A 16977-nucleotide genomic window follows, 5' to 3' on the forward strand; every position below is an offset into this window, starting at 1 on the left:
TTCTCGTGATAGTAGTTTCTTTCTTTCTTTTTTTTTTTTAAACCTCCATCCAGCCCCTTCTGCATTTCTCTATGTCATTAACAGTATTTTCTGGGATTTACTTTCAAAGAGGTTAGTTGTACTTAAATTCTTTTCTTAGGATTTGATTCTAGAGAAGTCTAAAACTAAGACAAAAATAATTGCTTTTGTTCCTTATAAAATTCATGTACTCTTATTAATTTTCCTCCAATCATTTTTATATGCCTTTCATATTAATATCATAGCTCTGCGGTTACGCAGCATGGAGTGGACAACACAAACCTTCAGCAGTTCACCAATGCAATTAGTGAACTAAGCCACTTAGCAGTTTCAGTACACACGTAACTGAAAATATGAAAAGTAACGCAATTTGAAATTATTTAATTATATTTTAAAGATGCACCGATATTGGTCAAACATTAAACCATTAGCAATCATTGTCTAGAAAAAGAAGAGAATTCTTTAAGAAACCTTGCAAAAATACCATGCAAATTATGTGGACTTTAGGCATATTGTAGATGAATGCTAGTCATAATTCTTAAAATTATCCTTTTAGCTAGTTCTTTTCTGCTGGACAGAACACCATCATCTAAGCAAATGCCTTTGTTCTGTCTTCGCCCCATGCCCACCTAACCACCATAACATGAATTCATAAACTACACCATGGTTCTCTGTGTGTAATCTTCCAATGCCTTTCCAACACGACTAGGAATCAAACCAAGGAACACATGCAAGTTATCCACACACTTTTAAGACCTTTACCCCGAAACCTCATCAGCTAGAAACCACCAGAATCCGGTGTGGAAAAACAGATACACATGAGATGTGCGTGTGTGTTTCTGTGTGTGTTTCCAAAATAAAATTTAAAAAAATTCAAAATACAAAAAAATTCAAATCTGTAATTACAAATCAAAAGGAAAATTAAAGGGGTTAGGATAAAACTAAAATAAATAATGTACATATAAAAAAATGACATAGTGATAGAATTTGTGATATGAAGATAAGACGAGATAAAACAATGGGAACATTTTGAAAATACATGTGATTGGGAATTCTGTAAAACATACTCTTTCATGGTGTCTCCTAGGAATGGCTAAAGAAGTACAGTCAGTGTTTTGGAGAAAGAAGAGTTATGTGGTCTGAATTGTGGTGGAACGAACAAACAAGAATTCCCCATGAAACAAGGTGTCTTAACCTACTTCAAAGCATACCTGCTGCTGAGTAAGGGTCATTATTGGTAAAGACAAAGGAGTGCAGGAAAAAGGAAGCATCGCCCTGTCTGTAGATGCATGTGGATGCCAACCTAAATGGTCTCAACTTGGTTATTATGAAAAATAAGGAGGGGTGGATATCCTTGGAGTGACCGATACTACAGCGCCTCAGTTGTTAGGACCCCAAAGAGCCATCAGAACCCAAAGACTTTTCAGCCTCTTTAAAGATAATGGCAACGTGTTGTCAGAAAGCCCTTAATCAAGGCAGGTAAGAAGCCCAGGGTAACAAAGAAGGTAAGCGACCAAGACTTGGTGCCTTCTTTCTCCACATGCCCTGCAACACAAATGTTGATTATTCTACTAAGAAAGCAGCATACGAAGAAAAACAAGAGGAGGCTGCAGAACGTGCTAAATTTTGGTCAAGCGAATGAAGGAAGCCAAAGAAAAATGCCAGAAACAGGTTGCCAAGAGACCTAGGCTGTCCTCATTAAGAGTTTCTACTTCTGAGTCCAGTCAAAAATAACTCATTAAGAGTAACAAATAATCATATTTTAAAAAATACAATAAAATAAATTTTAAAAAAATAGAGGGGGAGCTAGATGGTGCAGTAACCAAAAGTCCTGGTACACAGTGGATGGATACTAGAAAAATCTGTTCTTCAAAGCATGATGAGATGTACAACTACTATCCAAAAAAAAACCTATAAGAATATCTTCCTGATTTTGTACTAGTGAGTGGAACATGTGGGTGGGATCCCAATTCCTTTTCTTCTCTCAAGCTTGTAAAGTGAGGTCCCCACTATCTCTGCCTCTGTCTTCTGCTTGTTTTCTCTCTTTCTCATTTGTAGCTTTCCATCTGGATGACTTTTTGCTGTACTGTCTTTTTGGGGAAAACCTTGAGAGTTCTACAAGAGCGTTATCCAGCTTTCTGAACATCAGGCTCTGGGTCTATATATCACCTGAACTGAGTCCTCTAGGTCTATGTACAACGGAGCTCTGAACAGTCTCTCTATGTCTCTCTCCTTCTCTATTTGGCTTTTTCCTTTAGTCTCTAACAACAGAAATGTAACAAGTATGGCTCATTTTTAAAATATATTTTGCTAGGACTTTGAATACTATGTTGAAGAGATAGAGAGAGAGTGGGCAGGCTTACCTTGTTCCTGATTTCAGTGGAATTGAATTAAGTTTTTCTCCATTTAGTTTGATGTTGGCTGTAGGCTTGCTGTATATTGCCTTTACTATGTTTAGGTATGTGCCTTGTATCCCTGATCTCTGCAGGACTTTAAACACAAATGGGCATTGGATTTTGTCAAATGTTTTTCAGCATCTGAGGAAATGATCATGTTTTTCTTTCTTTCAGTTTGTTTATATGGTGGATTATAAACAAACTGGGTTTGTTTATATATTGAACAACCCTTGATGGGTTGTTCATATATTGAACAACCCTTGCATGCCTGGGATGAAGCCTACTTGGTCATGGTAGATATCTTTGATGGGTTCTTGGATTTGGTTTGTGAGTATTTTATTGAGTCATTTTGTTTTATTTTGTTTTGTTTTTGGGGTTTGGGTTTTTTTTTTTTTGCATCAATGTTCAGAAGAGAGGTTGGTCTAAAATTCTCTTTCTTTGGTGGGTCTTTGTATAGCTTAGTTCTCAAGGTGATTGTGGCCTCATAGAATGAGTTTGGTAATGCTCCTTATTTTTTCTGTTTTGTGAAATTTGCTCTTCTTTGAAAGTCTGGTAGAATTCTGTGCTGAAACCATCTGGCCCTTGACATTTTTGGATGGGAGACTTTTAATGACAGACTCTACTTCCTTAAGGGATATAGGACTATTTAATTTATAAACCTGATCTTGATTCAACTTAGGTAAATAAAATCTATCAAGAAAATTGTCAATTTCATTTAGATTTTCAAATTTTGTGGCATCCAGGCTTTTGAAGTAGGACCTAAAGATTGTTTGGATTTCCTCAGTGTCTATTGTTATGTCCCCCTTTTTATTTATGATTTTGTTGACTTGGATAGTGTCTCTCTGTCTGTTAGTCTGGTTAAGTATTTGGTTAAGGGTTTGTCTGTCTTGTTGATTTCCTGTAAAGCAAAAGACATGGTCAACAAAACAAAACGACAGCCTACAGACTGGGAAAAGATCTTCACCAACTCTACATCTGACAGAGGGCTAATATCCAGAGTACACAGAGAACTCAAGAAAGTAAACACCAACAAACCAAACGATCCCATTAAAAAATGGGGTACATAGCTAAACAGAGAATTCTCAACAAGGGAATATCAAATGGCAGAGAAACACTTAAAGAAATGCTCAATGTCCTTAGTAATCAGGGAAATGAAAACTAAAATGACTCTAAGATTCCATATCACACCTATCAGATTGGCTAAGATCAAAAACTCAAGTAACAACACATGCTGAAAAGGATGTGGAAAAAGTAGAACCCTCCTCCATTACTGGACGGAATGTAAACTTGTACAACCACATTGGAAATTGATCTGGTACTTTCTCAGAAAACTTGAAAGAGTGCTACCTCAAGACCCAGCTATACTACTCCTGGGCATATATCTGAAAGATCTTCAACATACAACAAGGACATTTGCTCAACTATGTCCATAGCAGCTTTATTTGTAATAGCCAGAATCTGGAAACAACCTAGATGTCCTCAAGCAAAGAATGGATACAGAAAGTGTGGTACATTTACACAATGGAATACTACTCAACTATTAAAAACAAGGAAATCATGAAATTTGCAGGCAAATGGGTGGAACTAGAAAATAACATTCTGAGTGAGGTAACCCAGAACCAGAAAGACGCTCATGGTATATACTCACTTATGAGTGGATATTAGACATATAATATAGGATAAACACACTAAAATCTATTGCCCTAAAGAAGCTAAACACCAAGGAGGACCCTAGGGAAGATGCTTAATCCTCATTCAGAATGGCAAACAGGATAGTCACTGGAACCATTAGAAGAGAGGGAACAGGATGGGAGACTACCACAGATGTCCTCTAAAAGACTCTACCCAGCAGGGAATCGAAACACATATAGAGATTCACAGCCAAACTTTGGGCCAAGGGTAGGTAATCTTATGGAAGAAGGGGGATACAGAAGGACTGGGAAGGGACAGGAGCCACACAAGGAGACCAACAAAGCCAAAAAAAAATCATGGCCCAGGGGAGACTGCAGAGACTGATGCATCAACCAAAGACCATGCATAGAGAGGAATTAGACCCCTGCTCAAATGTAGCCCATAGCCAGGTCAGTTTCCATGTGGGTTCCCTAGTAAAGGGGGTAGAGACAGTCTCTGACATGAACTTGGTTGCCTGCTCCTTCTTGCTCATGGAGCAACCTAGCCAGCCCACAGAGGAAGAGGATCAGGCAGCCTGATGGATCCTGATAGGCTAGAGACAAACAGTAGGGGAGAAGGACTTCCCCAATCAGTGGACTAGGGGTTGGGGATAGTGGAGGAAAAAGGAAGGAGAGTGAAACTGAGAGGAGATGAGGGAGGGAACTACAATTAGGATACAAATGAATTATAATAATAATAATAATAACAACAACAATGAAATATATGTGTGTATAAACTTAGTGAAAATTGTCCAAATGATTTTTTGCCGTTTCAATACTCTAGGAAGGTGTTAAATAGGGAATGTTCATTAAAAGAGATGGCCCAATCTTCATGGAGCTATTATGAATGTGAAGCCGCAAATAAAGAAACAAACATTTCATAACTAGCTGAAACTAGTAACACACTGATTCTCATAATACCATAAAATGATTCCAAGTAAATATAATTCACTTGCATCATTCATTTTTATTCTTTAAGAGAATGGTCTAGTAATAAATACTATTTAAATAACACTCACCTGATCAACTATACATAGAAAGCCAGTGTCCTTATTAAATTTGTGTCCTTATTTTTGTGAGGAGAATTACCAATAACTTGAAGTAATGTGTAGCTTATTGTGCTCCGTGTGCATTTACGTTTAATACTCATTTCAGGAGTTACCAACAACTCCGCCAATGGGCAGAGCCCCCACCTTGCCACTCACACATCGTAACTCTCAAGGAATCCAATCAGTTCAGAATCACTTCAAAATTTCTGACTTATGGCTCAGGCTAAATCACTCATTTGAAGTCTCCTGGAAATCTGATTTTTTAAAAAAAGTGTATGCAGCTAGATATGTCACTTAATTGGTAGAATATTTGTCTGGCATGTATGAAATTCTGTGTTCTCCAAAACTGCATTAAACCAGGCATGGCGGGATGAACATGTGATCCCAGCACTCGGGAGGTGGAGCGAGGAGACACTGGAGTTCACTGTCATTCTTTGCTACTTAGAGCGTTCAAAGTCAGCCTTGGCAAATCAGATAGATTGATGATAGACAGATGCACAGACAGACAGGTAGATGACTAGTAGATGGAGAGATGGACGGACAGACAGACAGGTAGATAGAAATCAGTCTCTAAGTAAAAAGGCATGCCTGTTTCTTTTCTTCAGAGAATAGATTCTTTTTCCTTATTTTCTGATCTTTAAGTCTCTGGAGCAGCTCATATTTATATCCTCAGTGGAATATAATTCTTCACCTTCATCTGTGTTTCCAACACTTTCTCTTTAAATTTCTTTTTACACTTCATGTTAAAAAAAAAAAGCTAAATGGGATTCTACTGTTTATAAACAGAAAGCCTACTGAATAAATCCAAGTACAAAAACCTTAAAATGCAAATATAAATATAAAATATATTCTCCTTTCCATTGTTAGTAGTAGATATAAAGCGCTTTTCATTGGCTAAAAAAAAGAATTGTTTTAAACCTCGTACCAAATAAAAACTTATTGAAACACTTACATTTTTTCCTGTCCATCCATTCTTCTACCTCGTCAAACTTTATGATCTGTTTTGTCCTCCAAAGACCCAGCCGGTGTCTAACACGGTGGATTAAGCACTGATACATGGTTATAACCGCTTTCAAACTCGGCCCATGATATGAAGCCTATGAAAAGAAAAACATACTGTATTCTTCTTCGTCTATTTCTGTTATTTGTACCCATTTGGGCATCTGGAGTAGGCAGCTTAGGAAAAGCCATTCTGAAAAGTCTTCTGCACAGAAACATGCACCCAACACTGTCTTCTGTACACTAACAGCCATTCTTACTGCCCTACCTTCTGTGCTCATTAGTTGTGTGTTTTGTTTTTTGTTTGTTTGTTTGTTTGTTTGTATTTGGACATAAGCTAGATTCATGTAGGAGGAGGAATCCCCAATTGAAAAGCTGCAACCATTACATTGCCTGTATGAAAGTCTTTGGGGACGTTTTCTTGATTAACTCTTATGTAGGAGAGCCCAGTCTACAAGGGCTTCTACCACCCCTGGGCAAGAGGTCCTGAGTGGTATGAGAAAACAAATGAACAATCCCTCCCCTGCCATTCCTAGGTAACAGTGGGATCACGCTGTGGAAACAAAATCCCTTCCCCACAAGTTGCATTGTGTGCTGGTGTTTTATCACAGCAAAGGAAAGCAGACAAAGACACCTTTCGTGATGTGAAAGACTGCACTCTTCTGAACTGCGAACCAAGGTACAGCCTTCTGCTTTTCATTGCTTTTGTCAAGTATTTCATAAATCTGGGGGGGAAAAAGTAACTAATGCAGAATATGTGAGAAAACACAGATTAAATTCTCTAACAGTATAATAAAAGTCATCGTAAATTACTGATTAAAAATTTTTCAAGTCTTATTAACTTAATGAGAAAATCAACACTATCATCCAGAATGCATTTCAGCTTGTCTTTTGGTTGATTCTATCATGCATCTTCTCTTTCCAAAGTGACACTTGGCAGGACATGTTTCCTCTAATTATTAGGAGGAGCAGAACTCCCTGTTTGCTACCTACTTAACCCTTTCCACCTGTGAACTCTGGGCTTTCCTGTTTGCTTTTTTACCATCCTCTGTGCACCTCATTGTCAGAGAACCTTGGAGGCTGGGATGTTTTCTTAACCCTGGTACTATCTCAATGAATGCTTCTGTGTTGGTTTTATTCAACTCTTAGAAAATGATGTGATAGGCCCTAAGAGAAAATGTCTTTACCCTGTTTGTTGAACTAACCCTGTCTAAACACTGGCATATGGCAATATATGAGTCTTTATTCCAAAGCTTCATAAAGAAGGGAAACATGCTTAAATGAATAAATCTATGAAATGAAATTTAGAATATCAAAATGGAATAAAATGAATAGTCTAAAGAGTTGCCTTAATTTCGTAGCATAAGCACACTCTTAAATATGTGACAGTAAATACCAGTTGTGATTCTCATATCCAGTTCTTCAGCCAGTAAAAAGTGACTGACACTCTTAGCCATGCCAAGATGAATTAGACACTGTCTCTTTCCTCCATTTGGTACTTACCTCCTAATTGTGTATTAGGTTATTGTCCTAGTATACAATTCCTCAAGAATTGGAATCTTAGATGTTCATAAGTCATCTGCAATGTCCAGAACATTCATGTGATTTATGTGGAGCTTAATTCATGTTTTTTAATAACCAAGTAGAAATTTAATAGAAATGCATAATAGCACATAGGGTTCAGGGGAATTTTTTCTTAAACATTTTGAAGTAGTCTCTTAGCTAATCATGCTTTCTCTATATCTTGCTCACCCCCTAAAATTTTAGAATTATTATTTTTGATGGTAACTAGAGTCATGGAAATAGATGTCCTTCTTCCAGGAAACTGTGTACATTAAGGAAAGAATCATGTACCAGAAATATTGACATGCATCCCAGTCAAAGGGAAATAGATCTATTCCTTAAACACAAAAGCAGTAGCCAGAGACACAAGAAAATGAGAACATGCATGATCATAGAAACTCAAAGAACAAAGTTAGTCTATGTCAAGAGACTGTAATGTTTCTAGGAATGGCTGTGCAGAGGTGTTGGCTTTAGTACTGACAAATTTGTGGCGTATTCTGAAGAACAATAAAGTTCTATTTTAAGGTGAAAGTTTATTTTACATATATTTTAATAGCTGGGCCCAGTGGTGCATGCCTGTGATTCCAGCACTCAGGGAGGCAGAGGCAGGCAGTTTGCTGTGAGTCTGAAGACAGCTTGCCTACAAAGTGAGGCCAGGACAGCCAGGGCTACACAGAGAAACCTTATCTTGTAAAACCAATATGTGTATGTATGTATGCATATATATATGTATGTATGTATGTATGTATATATAATTAGCATATAATTATGTCACTTCCCCCATTAGCATGTCTCCTCCCTCCAACCTACTCCATGCCCCCTCAATTTCTGTCAGATGATGGCATTTTCTTTACTACTGTTGCACACACAGACATACATATATAATGCAAAAATATGACAATATAAAATGTAATATATTATCTAGCAGAGTAGTTTTGTTGCTTTTGCATATATGATTTCAAGGCTGACTGTTTCGAAACCGATAAGTACTTTAAATGGCATAGAGACAGCTTTCTAGGATGAGTGTTTCAGATAGCGTACAACAGGGCAGCTGTTTGATACAGAGACAAGGAACAGTGACATGGCTGAAGCAAGAAAACCATGCTTAGGAGAAAAGCATTTTTAGAGACAAAACAAGAATAATTAACAAAATAAGTAACCCTCTGTGGGGAGGTACTTTGAAAAAGAATTCCAGATCAAAGGATGGATACTTCATCTTTTTCTATAGTCCAGTTTCCCTTCTGAGTAATAGATTCACATCCCCAATGGCCTTCTAACTATAACAAATATTTCTCTCAGGCCTTTCAAACTCAGTGTTAAAATCTGTATTCTACTTCATTTTCCTGCCTCCCTGCTCTCTTACCTAAAGATCTCAAAGATTCCCTGCTGCTCAAACATCTACCAGAATACCCAGAGCAGAACAGTGGTAATGAATGGCCTATTCCCTCACCCTTTTCTAAATCTAGTCAACCTCTTATCCACTGACATTCTCCACATCTTTCATTATCTGAAAAACAATCAAGTTTTTTTAATTTATTTTTATTTAATTTTGTTAATATTAGTTACAGTTTATTAACTTTGTATCGCAGCTGTAGTCCCCCTCATTCCCTCCCAATCCCACCCTCCCTCCCTCATCTTCTCCCTGCCCCTTTCCAAATCCACTGATATGGGTGGACCTCCTCCCCTTTCATCTGACCCTAGTCTATCAGGTCTCATCAGGACTGGCTGCAAAGTCCTCCTTTGTGGCCTAGCAGGGCTGCTGCTCCTTCGGGGGTAGGGGGAGGTCAAAAAGCCCACCATTGAGTTCATGTCAGAAATAGTCCCTGTTCCCCTTACTAGGGTACCCACTTGGATACAAAGCTACCATGGGCTACATTGGAGCAGGGGTTCTAGGTTATATTCATACATGGTCCTTGGTTGGAGAAACAGTCTCAGAAAAAACCCCTGTGCTCAGATATATTTGGCCCTTGTGGAGCTCCTGTCCTCTCCAGGTCATACTAACTTTCCCTTCTTTCATATGATTCCCTGCACCCTGCTGAAGGTTTGGTTATGAGTCTTAATATTTGCTTTGAAAGACTGCGAGGTAGAGACTTTCAGAGGCCCTCTGTGGTAGGCTCAGTCCTGTTACTTGTTTTCTCCTACATCCAATGTCCATCCCATTTGTCTTTCTAAGTGAGGATTGATCATCTTACCCCGTGTCTTTTTTCTTGTTTATCTTCTTTAGGTGTATAGATTTCAGTATGTTTATCATATCTTATAGGTTTATATAAGTGAGTATATACCATGTGTATCTTTCTCCTTCTGTGATACCTCACTCAGAATGATCTTTTCTAGGTCCCACCATTTGCCTGCAAACCAAAATACCAACACAATTCTTTACAGATTTTGAAAGAAAAATTCTCAGCTTCATATGGATAAACAAAAAACCCAAAATTTCCAAAACGATCCTATACAACAGATCATCTGGAGGTATCTCCATCCCTGACCTCAAGTTGTACTACAGAGCAATAGTAATAAAAAACACATGACATTGGCATAGAAACAGAAAGGAGGATCAATGGAGCCGTATAGAAGACCCAGAAATAAACCCACACACCTATGAATACTTAATTTTTGACAAAAGACGCCAAAACCATTCAATGGAAAAAAGACAGCATCTTCAACAAATGGTGCTGGTCCGACTGGATGTCTACATGCAATCAAGTTTTTTTAATATAAAAGTTTATTTTAAATATATTTTAATTAACACAATTACAATTATACAATTATATCACTTCCCCCATTATTATGTCCCCCCATCCCATTCAATGTTCCCTCACTTCTTCTCCAATTGATAGTATCTTCATTATTATTATTATTATTATTATTATTATTATTATTATTAACAATAGACATCTCTACTGACTTGGAGTACCAAGCCTCACACTGCTGTCACCAGGCACCAGGCTGCTGACAACACCTGCTAAACTATCTTCCTTTCTTTTGTCACCCGCTGCACCAATGTATTATTCGGAATAGACCATTTTCTAATCTAAAAACTCTTGTCATTGATCTACCCAATGCAGCGAATTACATATAAGTGCATGTTAACCTTGAGTCATAATACATTTTTCAACATGACTTTTAAGAATGCTCTTAATATGCCTCTTATCTTCAGCTTTCTCCAATCCCACTGCCCTCATAATACTCTACCTAACCCATAAATGTTCCATCTCATCCAAGGCCATTGGTACAGTCTTTCCTCATGCTTCTATGACTCCACGGCCATCAGACAAAATAGGACTCTCTATATTTCCATATGTTGTCACTTCCCAACCTCTCCACCAGACATCAAAATTTGGTTTAAGTAACTGACCTTGTTAAGTATTCACAGTACCTAAGACTTTTTATAGTCATCTGTACTTCTAACTAGGATGAGTGCCCTAGGAACTCATATACCAGGAAATTAAACTCAGTATTTAGTGACTATCATCACATTTAAAAACTGAACTAATGTAATTTTATTTCAGTTAAAAACCATAAACAAAATAGGTTATACTCTTAAGTAAATGGGGGTTCTTCAGGTACCTAGGAACCAAACATTTATATAAGAAGCCTATTCTACATTAAGTCAACATGAGAGCCTGAGTAGGCCAAGAAAACTTTGTTGTTGTTATGGATTTTGACACAAAACAATAAGAGGCAATTAACATTTCATCAAATTTCCAAAGGATTTTTATAAGCTCCAAAATATTAGAGACCGTTGACTCATGTGTGGTGCATTGCTATAATAACTCTAAAACTTGGATTTTTAGAAGATATTAAATACTTTCTTAACCTAATCCTAAAATTTTGACCAATATCACCTAAGAAATAAAATTATGTAATTTAAATTATAAATAAATATTAATATATTTAATAATATTAATAATATTTTAGGGCTATTCCCTTAAGGAGATTATTCTCTTGTGTGTTACTGCAACTTTTAGGATTACTATGCCAAAATCTGATACTAACAAATGATTGTTTTTAAGAAAAGAACTTTTTGAATGATAGGAATTATGCTAGTGGTTAAATATAACAATATCCATGATCTCCTGATATATGATTGCTAAGATAATTGAACACTGCTTCATTATTTCCAAATATAGCCAAACTGAGAGGATTTCAGAAGAAATAGTGAAAACTGAAGAGTTACTGTAGTAGACCCTGTCCACAGAAGAGTTGGAATTCTCCTGTTAGAGGGTTTGGCACAGTTCTGGCAAGTATTCAGTGACTAGCTGTATAGCCTCTAGAGCAGAATTCCTGTCAAGAATTCCCCCAGCAGCAACCTTTCATCTAAGCATGGTCCCAGAAGTACCATTTATTGCATTATAAGCCTGTCCCTCTAGCATTTTTTCAGTAGGCAAAACAACTTAAACCATATCAACTGAGCAGCCATCTAAGTTAGAAAATGCCTGCCACTGATGGTCCACCAACAACAACAACAAAAATCAATGATCGTAACAAATTTATAACCAAATAAAACTGTACAATCCTCTTTGTATTGGCTCTGAACCCCTAAAGGTACTTCCCATTGTTTTCAACTTAGATTCTATGGTCACAGTAAATGCAACACTCCCATAACGGTATTTCCTTTTGAATGTCATCTTAGTTACATTGCCAATCTTTCTGGATTCATTTTTGTTGCAGAGGTTATGAATAACTAACATTTTTCTGAAAGCAGTAAATAATAACAATTAAATTATATAAGATATAAAAACTGTGCACACAGAACATGAAAGCTGTACCTTGAAAGAGAACCATGGCAAACTTCTAAAATAATGTTTTGTTGAATTAATTTATTCATTTCATAGTTACTTTTGAGCAAAGACCATAGGTTAAACACTGTTTTCTATATTTAAAAATTGTAGCAAAAAAAGACAGGGGTTATAATCTAACCCAAATAAAGGTCTGAAAGAACTGTGTTAGTATTTTGATGGAGAAGGCATTGAATTTGTAGATTACTTTTAGTAAGATGGCCATTTTTACTATGTTAATCCTACCAAGCCATGAGCATGGGAGATCTATCCCTCTTCAGGTATCTTCTTCAATTTTCTTTGTTCAGAGACTTTTTTATACAAGTCTTTCACTTTCTTGGTTAGAGTTACACCAAGGTACTTTATGTCATTGGTGGATATTGTAAATGGTGTTGTTTTCCCTAATTTCTTTCTCAGCTTTTTTTTTTTAATTAATTTTGTATCCAACCACTTTTCTTTTTTTATTTTATTTTTTTCTTATCAGTTACATTTTATTAACTCTGTATCCCAGCTGTATCCCACTCACTCATTCCCTCCCAATCCCAACCTCCCTCCCTCATCTCCACCGTGCCCCTTTCCAAGTCCACTGATGGGGGGGGACCTCCTCCCCATTCATCTGATCCTGTTTTATCAGGTATCTTCAGGACTGGCTGCGAAGCCCTCCTCTGTGGCCTAACAGGACTGCTCCTCCATTGAGGGGTGGGGAGGCCAAAGAGCCAGTCATTGAGTTCCTGTTAGAAATAGTCCTTGTTCCCCTCACTATGGGAAACCAATTGGTTACTGAGCTACCACGGGCTACATCCAAGCAGAGGTTCTAGGTTATATCCCTACATGGTCCTTGGTTGAATGTCAGTCTCTGAAAAGACCCTGTGCCCAGATATATTTGGTCCTTATGGAGCTCCTATCCTTTCCCCATCATACTAACTCCCCTTCTTTCATATGATTCCCTGTACTCTGCCGAAGGTTTGGTTATGAGTCTTTGTATCTGCTATGAAAACAATGCTAGTTGGAGTCTTTCAGATGCCTTCAGTAGACTCCTGTCATATGTTCAATGCACATCCCATCTGTCTTTCTAAATGAGAATTGATAATCTTAACCCATGTCCACTCTCTTGATTATCTTTTTGAGGTGTATAGATTTCATTATTTTTATCATATCTTATAGGTCTATATAAGTGAGTATACACCGTGTTTATCTTTCTCCTTCTGGGATATTTCACTCAGAATGATCTTTTCTAGATCCCACCATTTGCCTGCAAATTTCATGATTTCCTCCTTTTTGATTGCTGAGTAGTATTCCATTGTGTAAAAATACCACAATTTCTGTACCCATTCCTCCATTGATGGACATCTGGGTTGTTTCCAGGTTCTGGCTATTACAAATAAAGCTGCTATAAACATGGTTGAGCAAGTATCCCTTTTGTGTACTTGAGCAAAGTTTGGGTATATACCTAGCAGTAGTATAGCTGGGTCTTGAGTAAGCACTATTCCTAATTGTCTGAGAAAGTGCCAGATAGATTTCCAAAGTGGTTGTACAAATTTACATTCCCACCAGCAGTGGAGGAGGGTTCCCCTTTCTCCACAGCCTCTCCAGCATGTGTTGTCACTTGAGTTTTTCATCTTGGCCATTCTGATGGATATAAGGTGAAATCTCAGGGTTGTTTTGATTTGCATTTCCCTGATGGCTAATGAGGTTGAGCATTTCTTTAAGTGCTTCTCTGCCATTCGATATTCCTCTGTCGAGAATTCTCTGTTTAGCTCTGTTTCCCATTTTTTAATTGGGTTACTTGGTTTGCTGCTTTTCAGCTTCTTTAGTTCTTTATATATACTGGATATGAGTCCTCTGTCAGATATAGGGTTAGTGAAGATTCTTTCCCAATCTCTAGGGAGTCATTTTGTTTTGATGACGGTGTCTTTTGATTTACAGAAGCTTTTCAGTTTCATGAGGTCCCATTTATTGATTGTTGCTCTTAGAGCCTGTGCTGTTGGTGTTCTGTTCAGGAAGTTGTCTCCTGTACCAATGAGATCAAGGGTATTCTCCACTTTTTCTTCTAACTGATTTAGTGTGTCCAGTTTTATGTTGAGGTCTTTGATCCACTTGGACTTTAGTTTTGTGCAGGGTGATAAATATGGATCTATTTTCATTTTTCTGCATGTAGACATCCAGTTGGATCAGCACCATTTGTTGAAGATGCTGTCTTTTTTCCATTGAATGGTTTTGGCTTCTTTGTCAAAAATTGAGTATTCATAGGTGTGTGGGTTTATTTCTGGGTCTTCTATTCGGTTCCATTGATCCTCCTTTCTGTTTTTATGCCACTACCATGCAGTTTTTATTACTATTGCTTTGTAGTACAGCTTGAGATCGGGGATGGAGATACCTCCAGATGATCTGTTGTTGTACAAGATCGTTTTGGAGATTCTGGGTTTTTTGTTTCTCCATATGAAGCTGAGAATCTTTTTTTCAAGGTCTGTAAAGAATTGAGTTGGTATTTTGATGGGAATTGCATTGAATCTGTAGATTGTTTTTGGCAGGATGGCCATTTTCACAATGTTAATCCTACCAATCCATGAGCACTGGAGATCTTTCCAGCTTCTGATATCTTCTTCAATTTCTTTCTTCAGAGACTTGAAGTTTTTCCCAAACAGGTCTTTCACTTGCTCCAACCACTTTTCTTGAAATGTTTTTATTTTCAGCAATAGGAGTTCCCTGGTAGAATTTTGAGGCTCACTCATGTATACTATCATATCATCTATGAAAAATGATACTTTGACTTTGTTTCCAATTGGTACCTCTTTGATCTCCTTTAGCTGTCTTATTAATCTAGTGAGGACTTCAAGTACTACATTGAAGAGATATAGAGAAAATGGAGCATGCTTGCCTTGTAACTGATATCAGTGGAATTGAATTAAGTTTCTCTCCATTTAGTTTGATGTTGGTTGAATATTGCCTTTACTATGTTTAGGTATGTACCTTGTGTCCTTGATTTCTCTAGGACTTTAAACATGAATGAGTGTTATATTTTGTCAAATGCTTTTTCAGCATCTGAGGAGATGATCATGTTTGTTTGTTTTTTTCTTTCAGTTTGTTTATATGGGGATTACATTGATAGATTTTCATATATTGAACCACCTGCATGCCTGGAATAAAGCCTATTGGTTCATGGAGATGATGTTATGATGTGTTCTTGGGTTTAGTTTTTGAGTATTTTATTGAGTATTTTATGTATCAATGTTCATAAGGGAAACTGGTCTCAAATTCTTTTTTCTTTGTTAGATCTTTGTGTGGTTTAGGTATTAAGGTGACAGAGCTAAACAGAGAATTTTCAACAGAAGAATATCCAATGGCAAAGAAACATTTAAAGAAATGCCGAATGTCTTTAGTCATTATGAAAATGCAAATCAAAACAACTCTGCGATTCCATCTTAAACCCACCAGAATCACTGCATCAAAAACTCAAGTGACTGTACAAGGACCATGCATGCAGATAACCTAGAACTCCAGCACAGATGTAGACCATGGCAGCTCAGTCTCCAAGTGGCTGTCCTAGTAAAGGGAACAGGGAATGTCTCTGACCTGAACTCAATGGCTGGCTCTTTGATCACCTTCCCCTTAGGGGGGGAGCAGCCTTGCCAGGCCACAAAGGAAGACAATGCAGCCAGTCCTGATGAGACCTGATAGACTAGGGTCAGATGGAAGGGGAGGAGGACCTCCTCTATCAGTGGACTTGGAGAGGGGCATGGGAGGAGATGAGGAAGGGGAGGGGGTGGGATTCAGAAGGAATAAGGGAGGTGGCTACAGCTGGGATTAAAAGTGAATAGACTGAAATTAATATAAAAAAATAAAAATTAAAAAGAAACTCAAGAGTGACCCCAAAAACTCTACCAGGGAACTCCTACAGCTGATAAACACCTTCAGCAAAGTGGCAGGATACAAAATTAACTCAAAAAAATCAGTAGCCCTCCTGTATACAAAAGACAAAAGGGCTGAGAAAGAAATTAGGGAAACAACTCCCTTCACAATAGCCACAAATGACATAAAGTACCTTGGTGTAACACTAACCAAGCAAGTCAAAGACTTGTATGAAAAAAATTTCAAGTCTCTGAAGAAAGAATTAGAAGAAGATATCAGAAGATGGAAAGATCTCCCATGCTCATGGCTTGGCAGGATTAACATAGTAAAAATGGCCATCTTACCAAAAGAAATCTACAGATTTAATGCAATTCCCATCAAATTGCCAGCACAATTCTTTACAGACCTGGAAAGAAAAATTCTCAACTTCCTATGGAATAACAAAAAACTGAGAATTGCTAAAACAATCCTCTACAATAAAAGATCTTCTGGAGGTATCTCCATCCCTGATCTCAAGCTGTACTATAGAGCAACAGTTATAAAAACTGCATGGTACTGGCACAGAAACAGAATGGTGGATCAATGGAAACGAACAGAAGACCCAGAAATAAACCCACACACTTATGGACAACTGATTTTTTACAAAGATGCCAAA

The 16977-nt window shown here is 37.5% G+C and overlaps 1 protein-coding gene across 1 annotated transcript in view; it reads right to left on the reverse strand.

The window, feature by feature from the left end:
* Nucleotides 1-16977, reverse strand: part of Iqcm (IQ motif containing M) — a 324157-nt gene that overhangs the window by 166999 nt on the left and 140181 nt on the right. Inside the window, exon 9 of the mRNA XM_055609054.1 lies at nucleotides 6086-6230. Within this exon, the coding sequence (XP_055465029.1) occupies nucleotides 6086-6230 (145 nt within the window). The remainder of the gene's footprint in view (nucleotides 1-6085; nucleotides 6231-16977) is intronic.

Source organism: Psammomys obesus, unplaced genomic scaffold (assembly GCF_907164565.1).
Source record: "Psammomys obesus unplaced genomic scaffold, mPsaObe1.curated_primary_1811, whole genome shotgun sequence".
In the NCBI taxonomy this organism is placed as follows: domain Eukaryota; kingdom Metazoa; phylum Chordata; class Mammalia; order Rodentia; family Muridae; genus Psammomys; species Psammomys obesus.